This window comes from Myotis nattereri, assembly GCF_964212035.1.
Source record: "Myotis nattereri genome assembly, chromosome: 2".
NCBI lineage: Eukaryota > Metazoa > Chordata > Mammalia > Chiroptera > Vespertilionidae > Myotis > Myotis nattereri.
The window spans coordinates 201,797,449-201,820,693 of NC_138076.1; the positions used below are offsets into that span (position 1 = coordinate 201,797,449).

The 23,245-nt window shown below is 44.7% G+C and overlaps 1 protein-coding gene across 1 annotated transcript in view; it reads right to left on the reverse strand.

The window, feature by feature from the left end:
- The window catches only part of PAH (phenylalanine hydroxylase), a gene marked incomplete at its 5' end in the record, with an annotated part of 55,917 nt that overhangs the window by 18,564 nt on the left and 14,108 nt on the right, over nt 1-23,245 (reverse strand). The window contains 2 exons of the mRNA XM_081085112.1: nt 6,168-6,256; nt 18,988-19,171. Coding sequence (XP_080941238.1) covers nt 6,168-6,256; nt 18,988-19,171 — 273 coding nt within the window. The remainder of the gene's footprint in view (nt 1-6,167; nt 6,257-18,987; nt 19,172-23,245) is intronic.

Here is a 23,245-nt window from a genome sequence, read left to right on the forward strand (position 1 = left end):
CTCTGAATGAAGCTACAGTCGGCGATGACTAATCATCCTGTCTCAGTTTAGTCTAACAGCAGCGATGTCAGAAACACTGCATGTAATTTATTTATAATCACCCTGTCTCAATTAGGCTAATAGCAGCAATTTGGGTTGCACTGCGGGTAACCAAGTATGTTTTGACAGGAAAATATATTGCTGGTGAAGAAGTGATGAGGGGAAGGGGGAGAGGGGAGGACAGATGGAAGAAAGTACAGAGAATTCTACAGGGTGCAAAGTCTACACACAATCACTTTTCTTATTCTCAGGATTTTTATTTCCTGAGGGCGTTGAAGCATGTGATTTTGTTTTTCTGGGGCTTTGGGAGAAAGGGTAGTTATATGGAAAAGTTCTGAGTATCCTTCTAGACAGAGATCTTACATCATTATTTCTTGATAACATGGCTAAGCTTAAACCTCAGAAATGCCATCTTTAGTCACACATGCTGGAACTAATAAAAGTAACATTAATGTCCACTGTAATTGAAAAAAAAGTAAAATAACTAAAGGTAAATTTTAACCTAAAACAAAAAAGTTAGACAGGCTGGGTTGAATTATTGGATTATTAACCCATTCAATCACTAGGAGAATGGCCTGGGGTTGGTCAGTTCACCTCTCACAGCCTTAGTTTCTTCATCAGTAAAATGAGACAGTTAATGGAAGCTACCTCGCAGGGTGGGGTGGATTAGATCAAGTAAAATTCTGAGTATAATAGAGACACTCAAAAAATGATGCTTTGGGGCACAATGGTGGAAAAAACCCAAAGCTGAGAAATCTGGCTTTGAACATAAAAAGGATATACTCTCTGGAATGGTCACTGAGTCCATCACCCATCCTTGGGCTTCTTAAACCGCATCTATAGAATGCTTACCTTGCTATTTATTTATAGTTCATCTAGGCCAATAGTAAGAGCCTTTTTGCATCCTGTTGGTCCCAAACCAACTGGAGGAAGGATGATACACAAGAGACAAGAGTTTCAAAGTGGCATTTTTTTAAATATCTACCATTGCCATCCTATAGGTATGGGCCAACGATTTGTAAGCCAAGAGACAAGGGCAGTGCGAGCATGCCCCCGACCCTTGCCCACTGTATGTTGTCAGCCATGGTCCCCACCAATAATGTCAAGAAGCCTGTTCTAGAAAGGATTTGGACACCTGGTTGCCCAGGCCGAGAAGTCATTGTTTTACTTCTCTCCTCCTCTCTTAATTTCACATTCAATAATCAATTTTTGTCCATTTTTCCTTTCAAATATCTTGAGTCTGTCCTTTTTTACTTTATTCTCACTGCTACAACTTAATTCAGGCCTTCATCTTTCCTTGCCTGGACTACTATAACTGCTTTCTTTGTCTCCTCCCCCAAACCATCTCTCTTCACTTTAGTCCATGTAGATTTAACAAAATGCAAATCTGGTGGGGGTGCTCCCCTCCTTAGTAACTTTCAATGGCTTCTCATCACTTTTGGGATACAGTCCAAAGTCCCGAACATAGTCCACAGGGCTGTATGCGGTCCTGCCTACCTGTATTTCCAACTCTGTGCAGAACTACATATTATATCTCCAAATTTGTCCAGGTTGGTCTTATTTTAATTCTTTAAACACGCCATGCTTTTCCTCCCGCATGGAGGCCTTCATACATTCTGTTCCCTCTGATTGGAATACTTTTCCTCACTTTCTCAGACCAATAAGCTACTGCTCAGTCTTTCCATCTTGGTTTACATCACACCTTCCTTGATTTTTCCAGTTTATTGGTTTTCTTTTACCATACACTCCCTCAGCAAACTAAGTGTTTTTCCTTTTAGACAATCATTATACTTGTTTTTTTAAAATATATTTTTATTGATTTCAGAGAGGAAGGGAGAGGGAGAGAAAGATAGAAACATTGATAAGAGAGAATCATTGATTGGCTGCCTCCTGTATGCCCACTACTGAAGATGGAGCCCAAAACCCAGGCATGTGCTCTGACTAGGAATTGAACAGTGACCTCCTGGTTCATAGGTTGATGCTCAACCACTGAACCACACCGGCATGGCACAATCATTATACTTGTTAATAATTATTTAATTCAGGAATCTGTTTGTCTTGCTTATCACTGGATTTTCTGTGCCTGGCATATTTGGCACACTCCTGAGTAAGACCTATTAAAAATTATGCAAACCTTAAGCAAAACAAATGTTACGTTGTGCCTTTTCAAAGTCCTATCAGATCACTATTTAACAAGCTCACTGTGTGCTCCAGGGGCATGGACATTTGCTTGAAGTGCAATTTACAACTTAGTAAGGCCCCAACACTTCAAAGTTGGATGCTGAGTAATATTTATTCAAAGTTCCAAAATATTTATTTTATGATCCTGTTGCAAATTATTTCTGTCCAGTAGAAAAGAGAACACTCACAGTTATGGCTTTCCCGCCTTTTGGGACATTGGTAATTTGTATAACCATCTTTGTGATCTTATTCCAGATCTCTATTTTTCAATGACCATATATACTTTGGTCTCTTGTGTCTTCCATTGCACTATCTTTGTCATCTTGCTGGGTTCCCCATTCCTGAGTCCATGGATCTTTGACACATGTTCACTATATATACCTGTATAACAGTTGTTTCTAACTTTTTAAAAAATTACACTTTGTCAGAGCAACTTAGTTGGAATGCAACAAGTCATTGATGATGACTCAACTGGTTGACTTTTAGGATAGATTCTGACAGGCCCTCAGGTAGGTGAGCAGAAGGAAGAGAAAAGGAGACAAGTATTGGAAATATAGTCCTGGTCTTGGGGAAGAGCAGGCTCTTATTGGCAAGTAGGAAAAGTTAATGCCTATACCATGAAAGATTGAAAAGCAGTTTGAGAGACTTGGATCAAGAACAGAAATAAACACAGAAGAACAGTTGCGTTTGCTCACATTTTCCCCACTGAAAGCTCCCTCCAGTGTGGGTCTTCATCTAGACACAGAGGCAGGTGTTAGGGAAACTGAAAGAGAAAGCTCTGAGGTTGGGGTCTGTGTGGTAGGGGCTGCTGGTATCCCCTTCATTATCTCTGAGAACATTGCTAAACTACTTTTCTCTGTGTCCTTACTAAGTTAGTTGTGGGCCTGTGACTGAGCTGTAGTCAGTGGAATTTGAGTGAAGAGATGTGAGTCACCTTCCATCCTGGCCCATGTGAACCTCCCAGGAGCCATTCTCTGTCTTTTTCATGCATGGCCACCATGCTGAGGCTCCAAGGACTTGGAGGAGGGTGCAGCCCTTAGTTGGAAGGAGACTTGATCTCTGCAAGACTGTGTGGAGCGATTTCCCTATTGACTACCCTGGGAATAAACTTTCCTTGGGTTAAGCCATGGAGGTTTGGGGGCTGTTTGATAAGTAAGCAGTTAGCCTACGCTGGTTACCAGAGGGCTTAACTCAGATCTCCCTGTTTGGGAACTCCTCCCTAACCATTCTGCCCACAGTGACATTAAAACTGATAGCATAGCAGTAAACCTGGTGTTTACTCATATACATTTTTGCATTATGATTTAGCCAAATATTACCCAAACTGTATTCCATGGAACACTACCATTCAAGATAATGTTGGTAAGGGTCAATAAGGGGTTCCATGGGCAAATAAGTTTGAGAACCATTAGGTAAAATGAGTTTCATTTTTTCAGGACTTTCCAAAACCTCTAATGAGACCATGGAACTTGTAAATGCTGAAAATGGGGTTCTAGAACACAGCATTTCTCCCCCTTGATCGTGAGATCTTTTTCATAGACTCTAGTTCAGGACACATGTATATGTCTCACTTGCATATATCTTATGGCTCCTGTGAGGTTATTATAAGTCATGATATGGTGAATTTATTTTGACCTGATACTCTGTGCTCAAAGTATAAATCACAAGGACACAGCTCTACAGCACGAGTGTGGGAACCACTGGGCCTGGAGACCAGCTGGATGGGAGGCTCTAGGGAGGCCAAGATATATGAGTTGGGCCTTAAAAGTAAATAGAGGACTTCCAGTAAGGAAAGGGCAGCTGGGGGATAAGGAAAAGCATCCCTGGCAAAGGAAGCAACGTGGACCAGAGCACAGAGGCTGAGAACAGTTGGAGAAAGGAGAATTGCTTTTAGAAATGGAAATCAAACAAACCCACTTGGATTCTGCTTGCCAGGCTTAGGATTGCACCCTCAACCCCACTGTCATCCCTTTGGGAAGAATAGCCACTCTCCCTTCTTCTCTCAACCTTACAACTGAAGGCTCCTGGAAGGAAGATATCCTGTTTCATTAATCATTTCAGCCCCTTTCCCTGCACATGGCCTGGGACATGGCTCACGGACACAGGAGCCCACACAGCCCTCTATGGCTGAGATTTCTCATCGGAAAATGAGAAAGTGCAACCTTCCCACAGGTTAGAACATTTAAGTTTTTAAAATGCAGGGAAAGCATTTAGCACAGTGCCTGGTACACAATCCATGCTCAAGAAATGTGCTTAATAAACACAAGCGGAAGGCAGACAGAGGACAGGGATGAAGAGATGGCAGGATGGAGGAGCTGATACAGCTAGCCTATTTCATTCCTCTTCATCTCTGTTTTGGGAACAATCCTTCCCTGGCTCATTTTCCAGCGCGGCTGTGTTGGAGGCCCTGGTGTGGGCTATTGGGTCAAACCTCAGTGCCTACTGCCAAGAGCAGGGGTCAGGGTGAGGCGCGCTCCTCCTGAGCCTGTGGGACAGAGAGGAACAGAGGGTCCTCTCCGAGGAACACCTCTGCCCACACCCTGGAGGGCCTGTTCTGTTCTTGGCCCATCTCTTCCCAGATCGGATGAGAAGCCACAGGAAGGAACAGGGAGAGCCTGGCCTCTCCTCAGGGGGACAGTGTACCTGATAAATTGTATTTTTACGATAAAGTGCATGTCACTGAGAGGCCAGGGAGCCAAAGATGTGGGCTGGGCCTGTAAGGAGAAATTAACTCCAGAGTTTTAAGATCAGCCCCATCTGCTTCTCAGAAGACAGACACCAGGACAGAGGTGGGGAGATGGCCATGTCTATGGACTGGCCTCTGCTCTCACATCCCCAAATGACATGGGGTGTGCCCAACGGAAAGGATGTGGGGCAGGGCAGGGGTACTGGAGGTTGGTAAGAGGAGAAAGGCCACGATGGGCCAACCCCATTGACTGGGTCAAAGGTCATCAGACAGCTTTGCAGAGAAACCATATCTTTGAAGATGCTTTGCTCTCAGAGCCTCCAGCCAAGAGGTCCCAGAGATATGTCAAAGGGAGGGCCATTCACAACTTACTCAACTGTAAGGACCCGCGTGAAGTGAAGAGAAATTAGACTGTGAGTAAAACACAGACAGTCCCTTAGTGTTAGACTAACCCACTGCAAATGGAAACAACCTTCAAGTCATTTAAAGACGAATGGAGCAACTTGCCTGGGCAGACAGTAAAGGACAGTCAACATGATCATGGTTGCACCTCTTGCTTATAGAGGCTGCTAGAACTGGCTCTGAGCCAGGCTGGGCTGCTCCATCCCAGGACCCCCAACCCCATAGAAAATGGGGATAAACTCTCCCTACCCTGGTCCTCTAACCAGAAGCCATTAAAGGACCCACCCCCCTGCCCACAGGTCATGGGACACAGTCTGATTTCTCCGTCTGGTACGTCAGATCTTTTAAAACCTGACCTTCGTACCTACCACACCAGCCAGCCCTTCTAAAATATTCCAGGTACTTTCAGGACCCTGAACCTTCGCATGTACTGTTCCCATAGATCGTACTGCCTCCTGTCTCCTTGTTTGACTAGCATCTTCCACTCAGTTTTCAAGATCTAGTTCAATGTCACCACTCCCCATGCCCCATATATCTGGCAGAGTTGTTAGTAGACTTTTCTGTCTCCCAAGCACTTGAATTAAACCTCTGTGATTGTAGAAAGTCAGAAAAATAAAGATTACTTACATATCTGAGTGTGTGTGTGCACACACTTACATGCATATGTTATATATAAACAATAGTTTCTAGATATAACCCATATTTGATCCAACAATAATAATGGCTATGATGATGATTATGATGAGTGAGTAGGCACTCAATAAAGGAGTTCTGTACAAGAAAACAAATAAAGACACATTGCTCCAGAACAGGATGGGGAGGAACCAAAAGCATCTCATGGGCAGGGCCATGCACTCACGGGGTGGTCTGCATCCAGTTCCGCTCCATAGCTGAGGATCTGGTTGGCAAACCTGTCCAGATCTTGAATGGTCCTTGGGAACCAGGGCACTGCAACACAGAAAGAGCAAAGTCCTGAGTGGCAGATTGGCAGGACACAGTCAAGGTCAGAAGTCAGAAGTATGCAATCGGCCCCAATTAATCAAGTCAATGGTGTTGAAAGTGAAGTTCCAGACAGCCATCAAATTACTGATTCAAACACTATATCCCATTTCCCTTGAAAAAACTTTTTTCTTAATTTCAGCTTTGTTTAAGTATAAGTGACAAAATGCTAAGATATTTGAAGGGTACATGACTGTGATTTGATATATGTATACATTGAAAGGATCCCAGCACACGTTTTAATTAGCACATCCATAACCTCACACATATTTATCTTCTTTTGGAGGGGTATGAACATTTAAGTTCCACTCCCTTAGGTAATTGTGAGTATACAATACAGTATTACCAACTATATCACTGTTTTATATATTGGATCCTCGAACCTTATTCACCTTATAACTGAAAATTTGTAGCCTTTTACCATCTCCTATTTCCTCCACCCTCCGCTCCTGGCAACTACTTACCTACTCGCTGTTTCTATGAGTTTAACTTATTTTTTAGGGTCCATATATAAGTGATACCATGCAGTATTTATCTTTCTCCCTCTGCCTATTTCACTTAGCATCTTGGAAACTAATTTTAAGACACATTCCCAAACATTTTCTCTTTCCTGGAGATTTTCTCTGAATTATCTCAAAATTCATCTCCCTCCCACCCATCATAGTAGGGTGGAATAGTTTTTGATGTTTTTCTTTAGCAGCAGAATATATATGCAACCCCAGAATGTAACCCAGATTAAACCAGAGCTGTTCTATTGTCAGCAGGGATGAGCCCGTGAGACCCCATCGGCCTATCACAGGTCTCCCTCCCAATGGCCCCCAGGCATCCTGGCAGACTCTTTGGATGCCAAAGCCCATTTGGAAGCCCCTGGTGAAGCAGAATGAATGGAGTCAGGTGGCAGGATTTGAGGATGCTCAGCAGAATCCAGGGAATCCATGGGCTTGCGTGTGTTTGGAGCAGCATAATGGGAAAGAAGATGGGGTCTGAGCTGTGTGGCCTGCAGACATTGGTCATGCAGAGAGAGGGACCCCAGGAAAAAGAGTAGGTGGTGGCACCCAAATCGCTGTGGCCTACAGGAAATAAGGTATCCTAGGAGTGGCACTGTCCCAGGAATGAACAGAGACTAGGACATTTTGGACTGTAAGGTCCATGAGGGTAGGAACTATGAGTGCACTGTAGTTTCAGGTGCACAGGAGGAAAAGAGGGAGGAAAGGAAGAAAAAAAGGGGAAAAGGGAGGAAGGAGTAAAGGAAGGAAGGAAGGAAGGAAGGTAGGAAAGGAAGGAAGGGAGGGAGGAAGGAAGGAAAGAAGTCTGGTCATGTTAACATGTAAGGCATTAATAATAGTAACCATCATGCATGGAGTGTTAATTCTGGTTTAGTTGCTATTTCTGAAGTGTCTCCAACATTAGGAAAGTATTATGACTCCTATTGTTCAGATGAGAAACTGAGGCTCTGAAAAGCCTAAATAACTTTTATAGTCACACAGGAGTAAGAAAGTGGTGGACCCAGAAAATAAATAGAGGACGTAAGTAGACATGGTGGGCAGACAGTGAAGTGAGCCCAAGGCACCCCTCATTACCCTGAAATGAGATTTAGGGGAAAGGATGCTGAACTTTCAGTCAGCCTGGCCTGTGTTTGAATCCAGGCTCCAACTGCCTACTTATCCTCCCTGTGCTTCAGTCCTAGCTATAAAAATGGGAATAACAGCAACAATTTTGGGAAGAACAGTTTTTGAGGCCTTACCATGTACCAGGTGCTTGCTTAGCATTTTGGTTGGAATGCCTCTTTTAATATGAGGGTTGCTGTGAGAAGTAAATAAGAATGTAGGCAAGGCGTGCAGCCCAGTGTCAAGCCCATAAAAGTAGCTTTCCCTCTGGGGCAAGTTATTTCTGATTCTGCTCAAAGGCTCAGGTTGTGCAGGAAAGAACATGTCTCCCATCTAGTGGTCAGACTGGGGAAATGTCATCCATGATCTACACAGTCCACCAAAACAAGAAGCTTTTCTCAGCAGCGTTAATAAAGGTTCATTTTTTTAAAAAAATTTAAAAATAGAGGTTCATTTAGACTAGACGCGGTGGTCGGCAAACTGCAGCTCACGAGCCACATGCAGCTCTTTGGCCCCTTGAGTGTGGCCACGAAGGTTCAATCGCACTGTACGTGCGTGCCAGCACGTGGTATTTTGTGGAAGAGCCACCCTCAAGAGGCCGCAGTTTGCCGACCACTGGGTCCCTAGAGCCTTGTTTCCACAGGTCTGAGGTGCTATGCGAGTAATAAAAAGTAACATTGGGTACCATTCTAAGTATTTGACCTATGAGGTGGGTGCTATTGGTCTCCCCATAGTACAATGAGGAAGCTAAGGTACAGAGAGGTTGAGGGGCAAACCCCAACACACACTGTGAGAAAAAAACGGTCAGGATTCTAACTCAGGCCCGGCTATTCCACCGTCTCGTCTCAGGCCTTAACCATGAATCCACCCCACCACAGGGGCTGGGGGCAGAGCACACTGGTTTGGACAGCTGCCTGCCTGATTGTCTTTGCAGCTTCCCACCTGGGGTTTCCATGGCCTCAAAGCCCAGCCCTTATCTCCCAATCAGCTCTCTGTGATGATAAAACAACAGGAACAGAGATGGGCCACAGAGTTGGACAGTTGGGGCTGGAACACCGTCTCTGCGCTGACTATCTGTGGCACCCAGAACTTCTTTGTGCCCCAGTCTTTGTAGCAGTAAAATGGGGATAATAATAGTGCTATAAAGTACTACTTTAGAGGAACAATACGAGGGTAAATGAGTTAATATATGTGACTTGCTGAGAACAGTACCAGCACATCGTAAATACAGTTGACCCTTGCACAACACAGGTTTGAACTGCACATGGATTTTTTTCAATATGTATTCATCGATCGTTTGTTATCAGTAAAGCTTTTGGTCAACAGCAGGCTGTTAGTGGTTAGTTAAGTTTTGGGGGAGTTAAGTGATACTTGGATTTTTGACACAGTACAGGGGTCAGTGCCCCTAACCTTCTGTTGTTCAAGGGTCAACCGCACTATTATTGCTCAGCTACAAACTCCAGGGAATTATTTTTACTCTGCCCTTAGCTCAACATAGCACAGAGGACAAAAGAGAAAGCCTTCCATCAAAGCTAGAAGGTCTGCCACTTATTTTTTGTATAATGAGCAAGCATTTTACCTCTCGGAGCCTTAGTCTCTTTATCCACGAAATGGACAAAAACTATCTGTCTTATTGCACGAATTAAATTAGCTAATGTGGCCGAAAGCAGTTTGGTTCAGTGGATAGAGCGTCGGCCTGCGGACTGAAGGGTCCCAGGTTCGATTCCGGTCAGGGGCATGTACCTGGGTTGCGGGCATATCCCCAGTAGGAGATGTGCAGGAGGCAGCTGATCGATGTTTCTCTCTCATCGATGTTTCTAACTCTCTCTCTCCTTTCCTCTCTGTAAAAAATCAATAAAATATATAAAAATAAATAAATAAATTAGCAAATGTGACAATCCCAGCACAGTGACTGACCCAACATAAGGGCTCAGGGTTAACCATTAGGATGACAACGATCTTAATGATGATAATATTTAGAGGCGGGGGGGGAGGGGGGAGGGAAAAGATGGGGGAGAAGCAAGACTAGAATCAGGAAGCTGGTGGTCAGCCCAGCTCTGATATTAACAGGCTTTCTAATCCTGGGCCTCAGGTCCCTTCTCCATAAAATGTGAGTGTTTGGGTTCACTTGCTGCTGCAATCCCTTTTGGGTATCAGATTCCAAGACTTGTGGGATGCCTGTGCTGGGCTGAGGCTGGCCTAGACACCTGAAAACACACTTCTGGTTCAATCTGTGTGCTACCTCGCTTGTTTCTGGAAGTATCGTCACTACATTTGTTCCGCTCCCAAAATGCATTGCCCCTACCATTTCTGTTTCTCCTCTCACCAAAGAAACAAAGATCTCTATCCCACAAATAGAAGCCTTTGAGCCCCCACCTTAATTCACAGCTGTGCATGGTGGCTGTTTCTCAACTGAACGCCAGAGGGCAGCAGACCCAGAATATTTTCAACTCTGGGTGGCTGTGTGTGTGTGTGTGTGTGTGTGTGTGTCCTCCAAAGGGAAAACACTAATTGAGCCACATAACTTAGTTCAGACCCCTTGGTGGAGAAAAGTGGCAAATTTGGGAAGTTTGCAAAGACTCAAAGGATTGAAGTCTTGGTGAAGATAAATACAGCCTTTGTATTGTCCGGGTAGAAAGAGGACCCAGCCAGGCCTCCTGATGAGGAGTTGACCAGCTCTCCCCTTGGAGAGCAGAAACAAGGCTGAAGGAAATGAGACCCAGGAGAAGCAGTTCGAGGTGTTGGGAATATAGTATCAAGGTCCCGACAGGCCTCGATTTCTAGGGAAGAGGCCCACCCGAGCAGGGCTGTGAAGCAGGCAGTGTGGGGACACCACAGGCTCCAGGGACAGAGACTGCAGAGGACCCCAGACAAAGTCAGGACCAAGCCTTTACATTTGTGCCTGACCTTTATACTGCTCAAAGGGTGTGCACACCCTGGACTGGAAGCCAGCAGGCCTGCGTTCAAGATTTCTCTCTCCCACCCCAAACTGCATGACTCTGAGCATGTCACTGGATGCCTGAGCCTCTGGCTTCTCATCTGTGAAATGGGTGAGGCAGCCAATCCCTCACTGGCCTCCTGGGTTGGGGTGAGAAGCAACTGACCAGCAGCAGGTCAATCTGTGTCTTCATTACACAGAGACACTTATCTAGTGAAGTAAGGTGACGCCGGCCACTGGTGGCAGGGCTGGGTCCAGTCCTGTGTCTCCATCCTCTACAATGGGGCTCTTCCACGTTTCCCAGCCAAAAAATCATAGCTACTGTTTTTTTCTTTAAAGTTACATTTCTTTTGAGAGCTTACGGTGCACTAGATCCTGTGCTAAGCGCTTTCCTTTCATTATCTGCTTAAATTCTCAGAGCAATCTGAGGTGGTACCATTATTATTTCTGCTTTACTGATGAGCAACCTGAGGCCCAGAGAGATGAACAGACTTGCTCACGCTCCCTGGGCTCGCTGGGCTGGAATTAGAGCGCTGCAGCTTGTGGACTCCACTGCTGTGCTGGGCTGGCTCAGAATAAGGTAGGCGGTGCAGGGGTCCTTGGTTTTAGATTCCCGTCCTCTCTCCAGGAGAGGGAAAGGAGGTGACCAACCTGAACAGGAATCTAAAGGCTCTTGAAGATAATCCCCAGAACAGCCCGGGCCCTCCCACCTTTCATCCCAAGCCTCTCTGGATTTAGAGGTAGTGACTTTTTAATACCTAAGTTCTCAGCGCCTCCCACACATTTTCTCTTCTTCAGTGAAGGTCACAGGCCTCCCCACCACCCGGCCTCACAATGCTGGGAATGGAGACTGACCCCCACGACCCAGGCCTCTGTCTTGAAAAGTTAAATCAGATTAGTTCATTAATGACCTTTGCAAATACCTCGGTGGTGGGCTGGCCCCTGTGAGCCCCTCCATGGCCTCGCGGACTGCCGGGCTGGGTGGTTAATGAATGACTTAGGCAGCCTGGTGCAACAGAGGCCCTCTGTGAAGCCAGAGGCACACAGGGAGGGGCAGATCATTAATGAATATTGATTTGGTTCCAAGGGAAGCAGCCCGCGGGAGAGCTGGCCCTGGACACCCACGTCGTGGTCTCATTAAGTTGGGGTCAACTGCTCAGCTCAGACACCAAGAGGGGACTGGCTTGGGAGGGCTCCTGAGCCAAAGGGCCCCACGGGCCCGGCTGGAGCCTGCTTCCTGGCCAGCGGGTCAGACCAGGCCCCTTAAATTTATAGCAATTCAAGGTGCAGGCTGAATCCCATCTAACCCCCTCCCTCCACCAGACTTTCACCAGCCCCAGGGTTTAGCCAACGAGGCACCCAGGCTTGCCCCAGACTTCTGCCTCCAGCCTGTCTCAGTGAAAGCAATAAATCCTCCATTTCTTAGGCCCAAAATAGAAGGATGCTCCCCACCCCCTCCTCCCTGGCTCCTGGGTGTCTCTCCTCCAAGGCAATGGCCTCCAGCCCCCAAGAAAAGCAGTCCCTGTGCTAATCACAACATCTCCCCCTGAGAGAGGAGGGTGGTTCACCAACATCCACAGCATGAAGACTTTCAATGTGTTGTTGTTTTTTCTCTTTGAAGGAGCATCTACTTGCTTTCTAGAGAAGAAACACTCTTTAGGAAAGCCTTGGTAAGGAGTGAGCCAAATGTTGGCTGGTGGTGCCAGTCTCTTTCCCTGTCCCTCCTGGACAGGGCAGTGGCCAGGCATGGTGGGTTCAGAGCCCGCTTCTATAATTGACATGGTAGGCAAAGCATTTGCTCTCTCTCTGTCCATATGTTAAAATGAGAATGAGAACTGGATGGATGAAAGGGATCTAGCCATGAAACAAAGAGTAAAAATGTGTTGAAATAAATAAATGAATGGAATGAGTAAATGGTTACGAATGAAATAATAAATACATTTTTTAAATGGCCTGCAAGGTGCCCAGCTGGTGTGGCTCAGCTGGCAGGTCACATGCACCAGGCAGTCACCTGTTCAATTCCTGGTCAGGGCACAACCCAGGTTGCAGGCTTGATCCCCAATAGGGGGCATGCAGAAGGCAGCCAATAGGTGTTGCTGTCCCATCAACGTTCCCATCTCTCTCTTCTTCTCACTTTCTCTCTCTGAAATCAATAATATATATATTTTAATGACCTGCAAGCTCATTATTCCACTCACCAATCTAAACTAGAACTGTCCTCCCAAATCCTTTTTAAGATGCCAATATCTCATAAACATATTTGTTTGCAGGTTGCCCACTCTATCCCCAAATACCGAATTCTGTTTTCTGAGCATTCTCATTGACCTGAGATCTGATTACCTATCACTTACAACTGGAGTTATGGTCAAGCTACATCCTATCTAATAATAGACAAAGAATGAAATTGACCGTACCTTCGTTATGCCTCCCATTGGCTAATCAGCAAGATATGCAAATTAACCACCAACAAAGATGGTAGTTAATTTGCATATGTAGGCACAAAGCCGCGGAGCAAAGACTGAAGGCAGCTCCCGCCACTGGAACCACAAGAGGCTTGAAGGCACCTCCGGTGAGAGCGAAGGCCTGGGTCCTGGGTGCCAGAGGAAAACCGGTGCTGGCAGCCAGGGGAAGGGAAGGCCTATTGCACGAATCTTTTCGTGCAACAGGCCTCTAGTTGGATGATAAAAAAGACATCTGAAGACTCTTCCATAGAATGTCCATCATCCCCCAGGAGCCCTTCCCCGACCCCCCTTGCTTCAGAGGACTCAGGCCAGGCCTAAGGATTTAGACAAGGACTTCACCAGCTGTCACCTTGGAGATCCAGGACAAGGTTTAAGGAAGTAAGACCTGGGAGAAGCAAGTTCTGGGTGTTGGAGAAGATGGGATATGTTGAAACAAAAGTCCCATTTCCAGCCACCAGGACATATGGCAGCATCAACACATCCAGCAAGCATCCAGGTAGACTGCAAATGGCCATCAATCTGTGCGTTTTCACAAACATGCAAATACATGGTCTCCTGCAAACCCAGGACCACAAGCATCTACAGCCCAGAGAGGCACCCCTGGGCCAGTGAAATGCATGGGAGGAGGTTTGGAACTGAGAAGGGGACAAGGAGAAGGAGGGAACGCAGAACAGAGGAGCAGAGGAAGGGAGAGAAGAAAGGCAGGCACAGGTGACGGGAATGGGAAAACGCCTAACCATCTGGACCTCCCTCCAGCCTTAACCAACTTCTCCCTAAAGATCCTTATCATCTCTTTGAGAGTTAAGATACCTTTGAAAAATCTTGTCTCTTAAAAAATATGTACGCGCGCGCGCACGCGTGTGCGCGCGCACACACACACACACACACACACACACACGTGTACCATTATGCCCCAAATTCAGGGTCTTTTCAGATTCCTCCAAGGAAACCCTATCCTTCTCCCGACAAGTGATCTGAAACTTCAGCCTCATCGTGGCACTGCCATTTGGGGCAGCGATATTGAAGCAGAAAAGAGAAAACTCCAGAGGGCTGGGAGGGGCAGAGACTTATGAGAGGAAAGGAATGAGTATAATGCTTTAGGTCTTCTTGCAGTGATTTTCCCCCTTAAATCATTGCTTCATGAATTGATACAAATAAAAAAGAAATAAAATCCTAATTTCCCCCAGGCTAGATAGATAGATAGATAGATAGATAAAATAAATAGCCCTCTACCCCCCTCCACACACACACACACACACACACACGCACACACACAAGCACACACACGAGCAATCTGGACTCCTTTTGCTTCCACACTAGGATCTTCATGATCACCACAGCTTGAACAAAATCCACTAAATGTCCATTTGCTTTTGGAAAATAATTCCCAACAGATACTTTTCTCCAAAGGCGATGATCCTCTACTTCCGTCTAGCCCAGACATTTGGTCCGTCTGCTTTTGCTGCCTGCAATCTGTCTCCACGTAGGAATTTCCCACCCCCCTCCAAACGCAATGTCATGCAGACGACTCAAAGGCAAAGGTAAAAGGATTAGGAGATGGGTCGATGGAAGATATTAATGCTCTTTTATGTTGGGTTGAAGAAGGATTTGAAGTCATCAGCAGAGAGGGTAGCAGGAGAATAGACCTCAAGCATTCAAAAGACTCTCTGGATTAAAATCCTATTAAACTCACATCAGCTTCTCCAGGAGGTATTTGAGAAGGTAGGGGTTTCTTTAACTTGTCACCATAATTAACCTTCTCTTAAGCTCTTTTGGGTGGGGAACGTTTAGCAATTAAGAAACTGAAAAGTTTCATTTTCTATCACCCACATGGCCTTTTGAATGGTTTAAACACTAGAATGGAAAGTGGTTTAGCCTAATTGATTTGAGGGGTTCAGATCTCCCACTTCAACTTGCTGTCAGACTTGCCCCTGTGGTCTGAGCCTTTCCCTAGACAGGGCATTTTGTCAAGTGAAAAGAATCAAAGGTTCGGATCTACCATGATGCTTTTCTTTCTCTCATCATCCTCCCACTGAGCTCTGCAGAAAGAGCAACTTTGCAAAGGGATGGCTGTTTCCCCTAAAAGAAATCTGCTTCTGGGCCCAGGTTTCACTTCACAAGAATTACCCCCAGAAGCCCAAAGGGCCCGTCTCTCTCCTCAGGTGCAAGCTTACCAAGTTTCAGCATCACCTGTGTCCCTAGCATCTGTTCTGTTACAAGGACGTGAAGGTCAGGAAACCCTGACAGGTAGGGGCAGCCAGTATGGGATGGGGCGGCCAAGCGTCTGAAGAAATGAGGGTCACAAAACATGTGCTTTTTTAAAGGCTTAGTCTTCAGAGTTTTTCTCCACCAGGTAGAATGTCAACCCAATTTTAAATCTCAGTACTCCGTTAGGGAATCAAAACTGTGCTATGTTCAGCCCCTGTCCCTCTATGGTATCCACCTGGGTGTCTTGTTGCCTCCGTCAGCCTGTGAGCTCCTTAAGGACAGGCAGTGTGGCCCTCTGTCACTCCAGCTCCTAGCACAGTGCCTGGCACAAAGCATCACTCAACACACGCTTACCCACAACTGCACCGGATCCCCTCTGTGCCTTAAGGCAAGTCACGGCCTCTGTGTTGTACCATGAAAAATTAAAGAGTCTGTTGGGCTGCATGACCTCAGAGGTCATTTGCTAGTTCTCAGAATCTCTGAAAAAGAGCTGTGTGTGGGCTGGCTTTTCGTGGCTCCTGTGCTCGGGCCATTATTTATAGCAACCGTGATCCTGGTATAGAGAACATCTATTAAGCCCTTGAACACACTCTGCACTGCTCTCGATGCTCCACCGCTGTTATTTCATTAACCCTACGAAACAGAGATTCTTGTTGTTCCCAGGTGATACAGTGGGAGATCGTAAAGGCCAGTGATTTGCCCAAAGTTCTATTAAGCGTGGTGTCCCCTGGTTTCAAAGTCTGGGCTCCTAACTATTCTTCCACGGCCGTTAAGAGCCTCCTTTCTGAGCCTCCAGTACAGGCTGCCAGCCCTTCATCTGATCTACATACATCTTCCCTGGCTCCCCAAGGGGCCGTGTGCCTGCCTGTCAATTGCTTTGATTTCCTACCCCAGGGCCGCAGCTGGCCAGGCCTCCACCTGCTCCAGGCAGAGGCAGAGCTTGGCCCCGGGTCCAGCAGGGCCTTTGTCCTGAGAGACTGCACTCCTGTTGGGAGCAGGTGGCCGGAAAAGCAAAAAGAGATGATCATCAGGGAAGCAGCTTGGAAGGTGGAAGGGGGAGGCAGGCAGACAGGGTGGATCCGAGGAAGAATTCCAAGTGCCCTCCCCCCGTGACCTGAGCCCATGAGCATGATGACCACCCTTGGCAAGGGCAGAGCCCTGGATGGACTTGCTTGTGTGATAGCCACAGGAGGACGAGGGCAGAGAAGGAGTAGAGATCTCCTAGGAACGCCTTGGAGGCATCTTATAGAAACTGTGTCGATGGCCTATGCTAAGAGGCGGGTCTTGTTTCATTTTAAAGCATCTCTGCCTATTAAAATGCTATTTTCAGTGACAGGGCCCGAAATCCTCTTGACTTAAACTCTTCAGTGTTTTGACAAAAATCTTTTGATTGTACAATAGAATTTTTTTTTAGTTATTTAGAAAAACTAGTTCTTCTCAGCAATTGTACTTATTTACCCAAATGAACTGAGAACTCAGGTCCACATAAAAACCTGCCTATGAATGTTTATAACAGCTTTATTAATACTCATCACAACTTGGACGCAACCAAAGTGTCCTTCAATTGGTGAATGGATAAACCAAATATGGTACATCCATACAATGGAACATTATTCAGCACTAAAAGGGAATGAGCCATTGAGTCACAAACAGATACAAAGAAATTAAATATATGTTGCTAAGTGAAAGAAACCACTACATACTCTGATTCCAACTATATGCCATTCTAGAAGAGTCAGCATCACAGAGACAGTAAAAGATCAGTTGTTTCCAAAGGGACCAAGTGAAGAAGTAGAGAAGAATGAGTGGAGCATGGGGTATTTGGGGGGCAGTTAAATCAACTGCATGAACCTGGAATGATGGCCACATGACACTATCCACCATTGTTGATCATGTCATTATCTGCATCTGTCAAAACCAAAAGAGCTGTACAATACAAAGCATGATCTCTAACATAAACTATGGACTTCAGTTATTATTATTGTATCACTACAGCTCATCAATTATTAAAAATTTAGCACAGTAATGCAAGATGTTAATAACAGGAGAAACTGAGGTGGGGGTGGGGGAGAGAAAGAGAACATGTGAGAACTCTCTGTACTTCCTGCCCAATTTTCCTGTAAGCATGAACCTGCTCTAAAAAATAAAACATTATTAAACACTAGAGGCCCAATGCATGAAAATTCATGCACTTGGGAGGGGGGGTCCCTCAGCCAAGCCTGCACCCTCTTGCAGCCCGGGACCCCTCAGGGGATTCCACCTGCTGGCTTAGGCCCACTCCCCATCAGTTGAACATACTTAGTGCTGCTGAGGAGGTGGGAGAGGCTCCCACCACCACTGCTGCGCTTGCAGCCATCAGCCCAGCTTGTGGCTGAGCGGAGCTCCCCCTGTGGGAGCACAATGACTACCCGGGGGCAGTTCCTGCATTGATCGCCTGCCCCCTGGTGGTCAGTGCGCATCATAGCGACCAGTTGTTCCCAGTCGTTCCTCCATTAGAGTCAATTTGCTTATTACCCTTTTATTATATAGGATAGTTTATCTGAACATGTTTTGTATCCTGAAAGCAATCACATTGTTCCTCTGTATTCCTTTTAGGATACACATAATGGTAACAACAACCACATACTATCATTCACCAGACAGGCAGTATATGTATGATCTCATTTAACCCTCACAGAAACCCCCTGAAAAATTGAGGTCAGAGCAGTGAAAGGGACTCGCCAGGGGTCTCAAAGTCTTTAAGTGGAAGAGGTAGGACTTGAACTGAAGTCTGTTCAAGCCCAACTTTATAGCCCTACTTTGTTGACTTATTGTTCAGAAGTCATCAATGGGCAGCACTTCAACAAGTCAATAAGGAGACAGGGCAAGTCTTGACAACTCCTGGGTTTAATCATTCACTCCCAAATATTTGCTCAGCACTTGTGTTCTAAGCACTGGGCTAAATTCATAGAATATAAATATTTTTTTAAAAAAATATTCCCTCAGCCTATAGGAAGCTCATAATCTAGAGAAAAAGACAGATAAAGAAATGAAAGCCCTAGGACAAAAGCAGGCAGTTGCCAGCTACAGAATCTACATACTTTGACAAGGATGTGGGGACAGCCCTCTGGTGGGAATGGAGATGACCATGGAATTTGTCTTGAAGTTGTGTTTACATAAAAAGCACCCTTGACACCCTAACCATCCTCCCTCTAGAGATAGGAGATGGAGAGCATGACAACCCAACTCAAGAATGAAAAATATATAAAAATTTCAGCAGCAGAAAGAAAACAATTAATATAAAAAATAGCTCTCCAGAGGAAGGGGGGAAAGAACGAACATTTACTAAATGTCCAAAATATGCTAGGCTCTCGTCTAGATCCCTAGCCTACATCCTCTTGCTTAAACCCCCAATAGCCTTCCAGTGTAGATATGATTATAAACAGAATATAGAGTAACTAGGGCTTCAAAATTCCTCTTTCTTACCTGTGTCTTTCTTCTTCTCTCTGGAAAGCTCATGCACAGTGGCACCAATTTCATGCTTCAAGATCCTAATGATGTTGGCCAGAGTAGGCATGCTGCTCTTGTCCAGACTGGTGAAGATTTCATACTCGTCTTTCTTTAAGCGAGAAGGTCTGGATTCAATGTGGGTCAGATTTATTTCATTCTCCTAGAAAACAGAATTGGGCATGTGAAGAGGACAGTTGTCATGAACGCAGACCAAATACACCAAACCAGAGCAGAACACACCACACAAGGAAATGCAGACAGATGGTGAATAGGATTTTCCAAATCAGAGTAGAAGAAAGTCCTTGAAGTTTCACAAGTTGTCCATTTTCTTTTTTTTTTTTCAAAACCCAATAACAAATGGCAAGAGGTGAGGATATAGTTCCAATACTGCAGAATTTAACCACATGGAAATCTGCTCAAGGCCTAGAGTTGCAACTATAGATGTTGATTTGGTTCGAATGTCTAGGACAGTGTTTGCCAAAAATATTTACATAGGAAAACTCCCTTTCCCAAATGAAATCCCATGGAATCTCAATAATAATATCTCAATAAATAGATAATACAGAAGCAACATTTTTCTGCTTGAACATGGTCCATAGGAGTCAAGCTAATTGGGTTTAAATCCAAGTTCTCAATTATATTGGCTATGAGACCTGAAACAATTTACTTTATGTTTCCAATCTTCAGTTTCCACATCTGTAATTTGGTGATAAAAGTGACACCTGCTTCATATATTTATTGGGATGAAATGATACATGTACACTGCCAGGTACATGGTAAATGCTCAGTAAAAATTATTTAGTATAATTACTGCTCACATGTTTATTCAAATATACAACAAATGTGTAGGCAGTGTCTACCAATACCCAGTACTCTTCTGGGTGGTTAGGCTATATCAGTGAACAAAACAAAGGTACTTCTCTTTATAAAAGCTCCCATTCAAGTTATAGGGAGATAAACACAAACATAATGCAGTATTTAACAGGACAGGACAGGACACATGAGGCTTTTTGAGAAGGGGAGAGGCTGCTTTTATTAAATGCCACAAAAATAGTAATTGCTTTATATACCTACTCAAATTCAGTGTCTTTAGCTGGTGAGATTTTGCTATTATGAATTTGTAATTAGAAAGTTACTTAAATTGGTGTGAAATTTTAATGCATGGCAAGTTATCTGCTACTTGTTCAGAAAGCCTGTGATTTCATTGAGAGTGCTGCTCATTATAAAGACAACCAAGGGGCACCCTCTACCCTTTATTAAAATAGCCCAGCCAGTGTGGCTCAGTGGTGGAGTGTCGACCTATGAACCATGAGGTCACAGTTCAATTCTTAGTCAGGGCACATGCCTGAGTTGCGGGCTCAATCCCCAGTAGGAGGCATGCAGGAGGTAGCTGATCTATGTTTCTCTCTCATCATTGATGTTTCTATCTCTCTCCCTCTCCCTTCCTCTCTGAAATCAATAAAATTGTTTTTTAAAAAGAAGCAAATAACTGGGGTTACCCCAAACGTTTAAATAGACAGAATATACCCGAAAAAAATAATGCTTAACTTGAATAACTCAACAACTTCAGAACACAAAATTAATCAACTTTGTCATTCAATTAGTATTTTTTTCCCTTGATGGTTAATAGCATGTAAAGAGAACATGAGTAATTACAATATGAATACATTTTTCACTTTGAATATCACTTCACACTTTAGAATTATTTTCTGTGATTGTCCCCACAACCCTTTGAGAAGGTTAAAGGAGAAGTAGAGAGTGAAATCGGAGATGAAGGGGTTTTGCCAAAAGTGGTAGGTAGGAGACAGGGGCCCATTTTTTCTAACTTTAGAGTCATGGTGATGGAGTGGTTCTTTGTGGGCACCAGCTGCAGAGGTTACAGCCCCAATGGTGACCCCAGGTTACCCAATGTGAGGACATGGACCAGAGAGAGAGAAGGTGGAGGAGGGAAGGCCAGAGAGATAGCTGTTGCTTTGAAGCTTTCTAAGCAAACAGAGGTAACTTCCTAAACAAAGAAAAGAATATTGTCATCCTTCTTGGCTCAGAAAGAAAGAGAGTGGGTGAGTTCCACTGGCTATTTACGTAAGTTGAAACTTCAAAAGGAAGAAAGAACCAATCCCTGACATTTGGAGAGCAAAGAACACCGCAACTCCAATAGCCAGGACAGGCCACACCTCTGGCAAGCTTACCTGCTGACTAAGGAGCACAGAGGTGGGGGTGGGAGGGGGGCATTTAGGGGGAGGAAGGGCTGGAAGGCTGATGATAGGCTGTTAGTACTCACCACCCACACCACACCCCTGGCAACAGCACTGCCTCTGGGAAGAGCCATAAAACAATTTGTACCCCAAATTCAGTTTGTGCTATTCTAGAGACTTCACTTATGGGGACATACTTTACCTAAGTGTGTAAACTAACTAAATTCCCACAATAGGGGAATGGGTAGGTAGACTATAATGTAATCACTCAGTAGAGGTGACACAACTATTAAAAAGCAAGTCACAACAACATCTTATATAAAATAAAGTGTCAGTGGCCATTGCATGACATGGGAATACTGGTGGTCTCCAGATCATGGGCTTGTAGGTGATTTTGTTTCCTTCTTTCTATTTTCATTTTTATCAACTTTTCTAAAACGATGTTTCTGACTTTTATAATGAAAAATTCACTTTATTTTTTATAAGGTTATAATGACAACCCCTTGGGAAAATACTTATGATGGATATAGGTATGTGATAATTAACAATTTTTTTAAAAAAATGATGCCCAGGCCAACAAAAGACTAGAATGAAGTGCATCAAGCTTTTGTTTGACCATATTTGAAATAAATATAATAATGTTACCTAACAGCTTAGTAAGAATTAGAAAGAGAGAAAGTATTATGTTGGCTGCCTTCATAGGTATTCAGTAAGAACTCATTGTATTCTGCCTGTCTCATCGTGGTAGGATACACATTTCCCTGGACATCAAAACACATTCTGTTTCAGCTCCTTTCCCTGGAACATGTTTCAAAAAAGAGAAGGAAGAGTTGAGCATGTTTTCAGAGGAGACCAGACTGCAAGCAAGAACTTCTTGGACCACACTACCTGCTGCTGCCTTAGAGTACACGTAAGTGAAGTTATGCCCTGCCTATCTCAGAGGTCATATCAAAGACATTCACAAAGAATGTCCCAAGTCATTGGTCTCAAGCAAACAAATGGAAACTTCCAATAGCTCATCCAGTCAAATACTTTCCATGGGCCAAACATTGGGGTACAACAGGGAACAGAGCAGGAAGAATCCCTGCCCTCCTGAAGCTGACATTCTTGAAGGAAGAGGCAAATAATAACTGTCATAAATAACTAAAAATCATCTTCAGATGGGATAGGGGAAAATAAAGCAGAAAAGAGAGATAAGTTATCCCAGGGGTGCAATGGAGGTGCCATTTTAAACAGTGTGGTCAGGAAGTCCTCAAAAAATAAATAGGTGAGATGTAGCATCGACCTGAAGTCAGTGAGGGAGCAAGGCATGAGGGAACAGTAACTGCAAAGGCCCTGGGGTAAGATAATGTCCAATATGACTGAGAGCCATCAAGGAGGCCAGTGCTGACTAGGGCAGAGTGAGCAAGAGGGAGGGCGCTAGGAAATGAGGAAGAGAAGTAACAGGGAATAGGCCACGTATGGCATTTTTGGCCATTACCTGAAGTTTGGTTTTCACTCCAAGTGATGGAAGAAGCTAAGGGAGGTAATCTGGAAGAGGAGACATCCTTTGACTCATGTTTTAAAAGGAACATTCTGGCAACAGTTTTATGAATAGGCTGTAATGGGGCAAGGGCAGGAACAATCCAGAGGCTCTGACAATATTTGGGGTGAGAAATGATAGTTGTAAAGATTGAGAAGAAATTGCATGGAGGTGCAGGCAGGGCTTCTTATGTATTGCACTCGTCTCCTCTTGTGAGAAGGCCCACAACAGCCCCAATTGATCAAGAGTCTAGAAATTCAACCCACTGGGATTAACAGGAAACCAAAAACATTCAGGAAAATATAAACACAATTCATTTCTAGAGGGAGTTCAAGATGACTCCCCCCACGCCCCACCCCACACACACTCTGCCTTGGAGGAGAGCTCTTGAACAGATTCGTGCTGGACTTTCAGTAGGATTCACACCCCAGAGACTATCTTTTGGGATGCTACTCTTGCTTCCTTTGGAAGTGTCCCTTGAAATCTTTTGGCCTTGTCTTCCCCCTTTTTGTTAGAT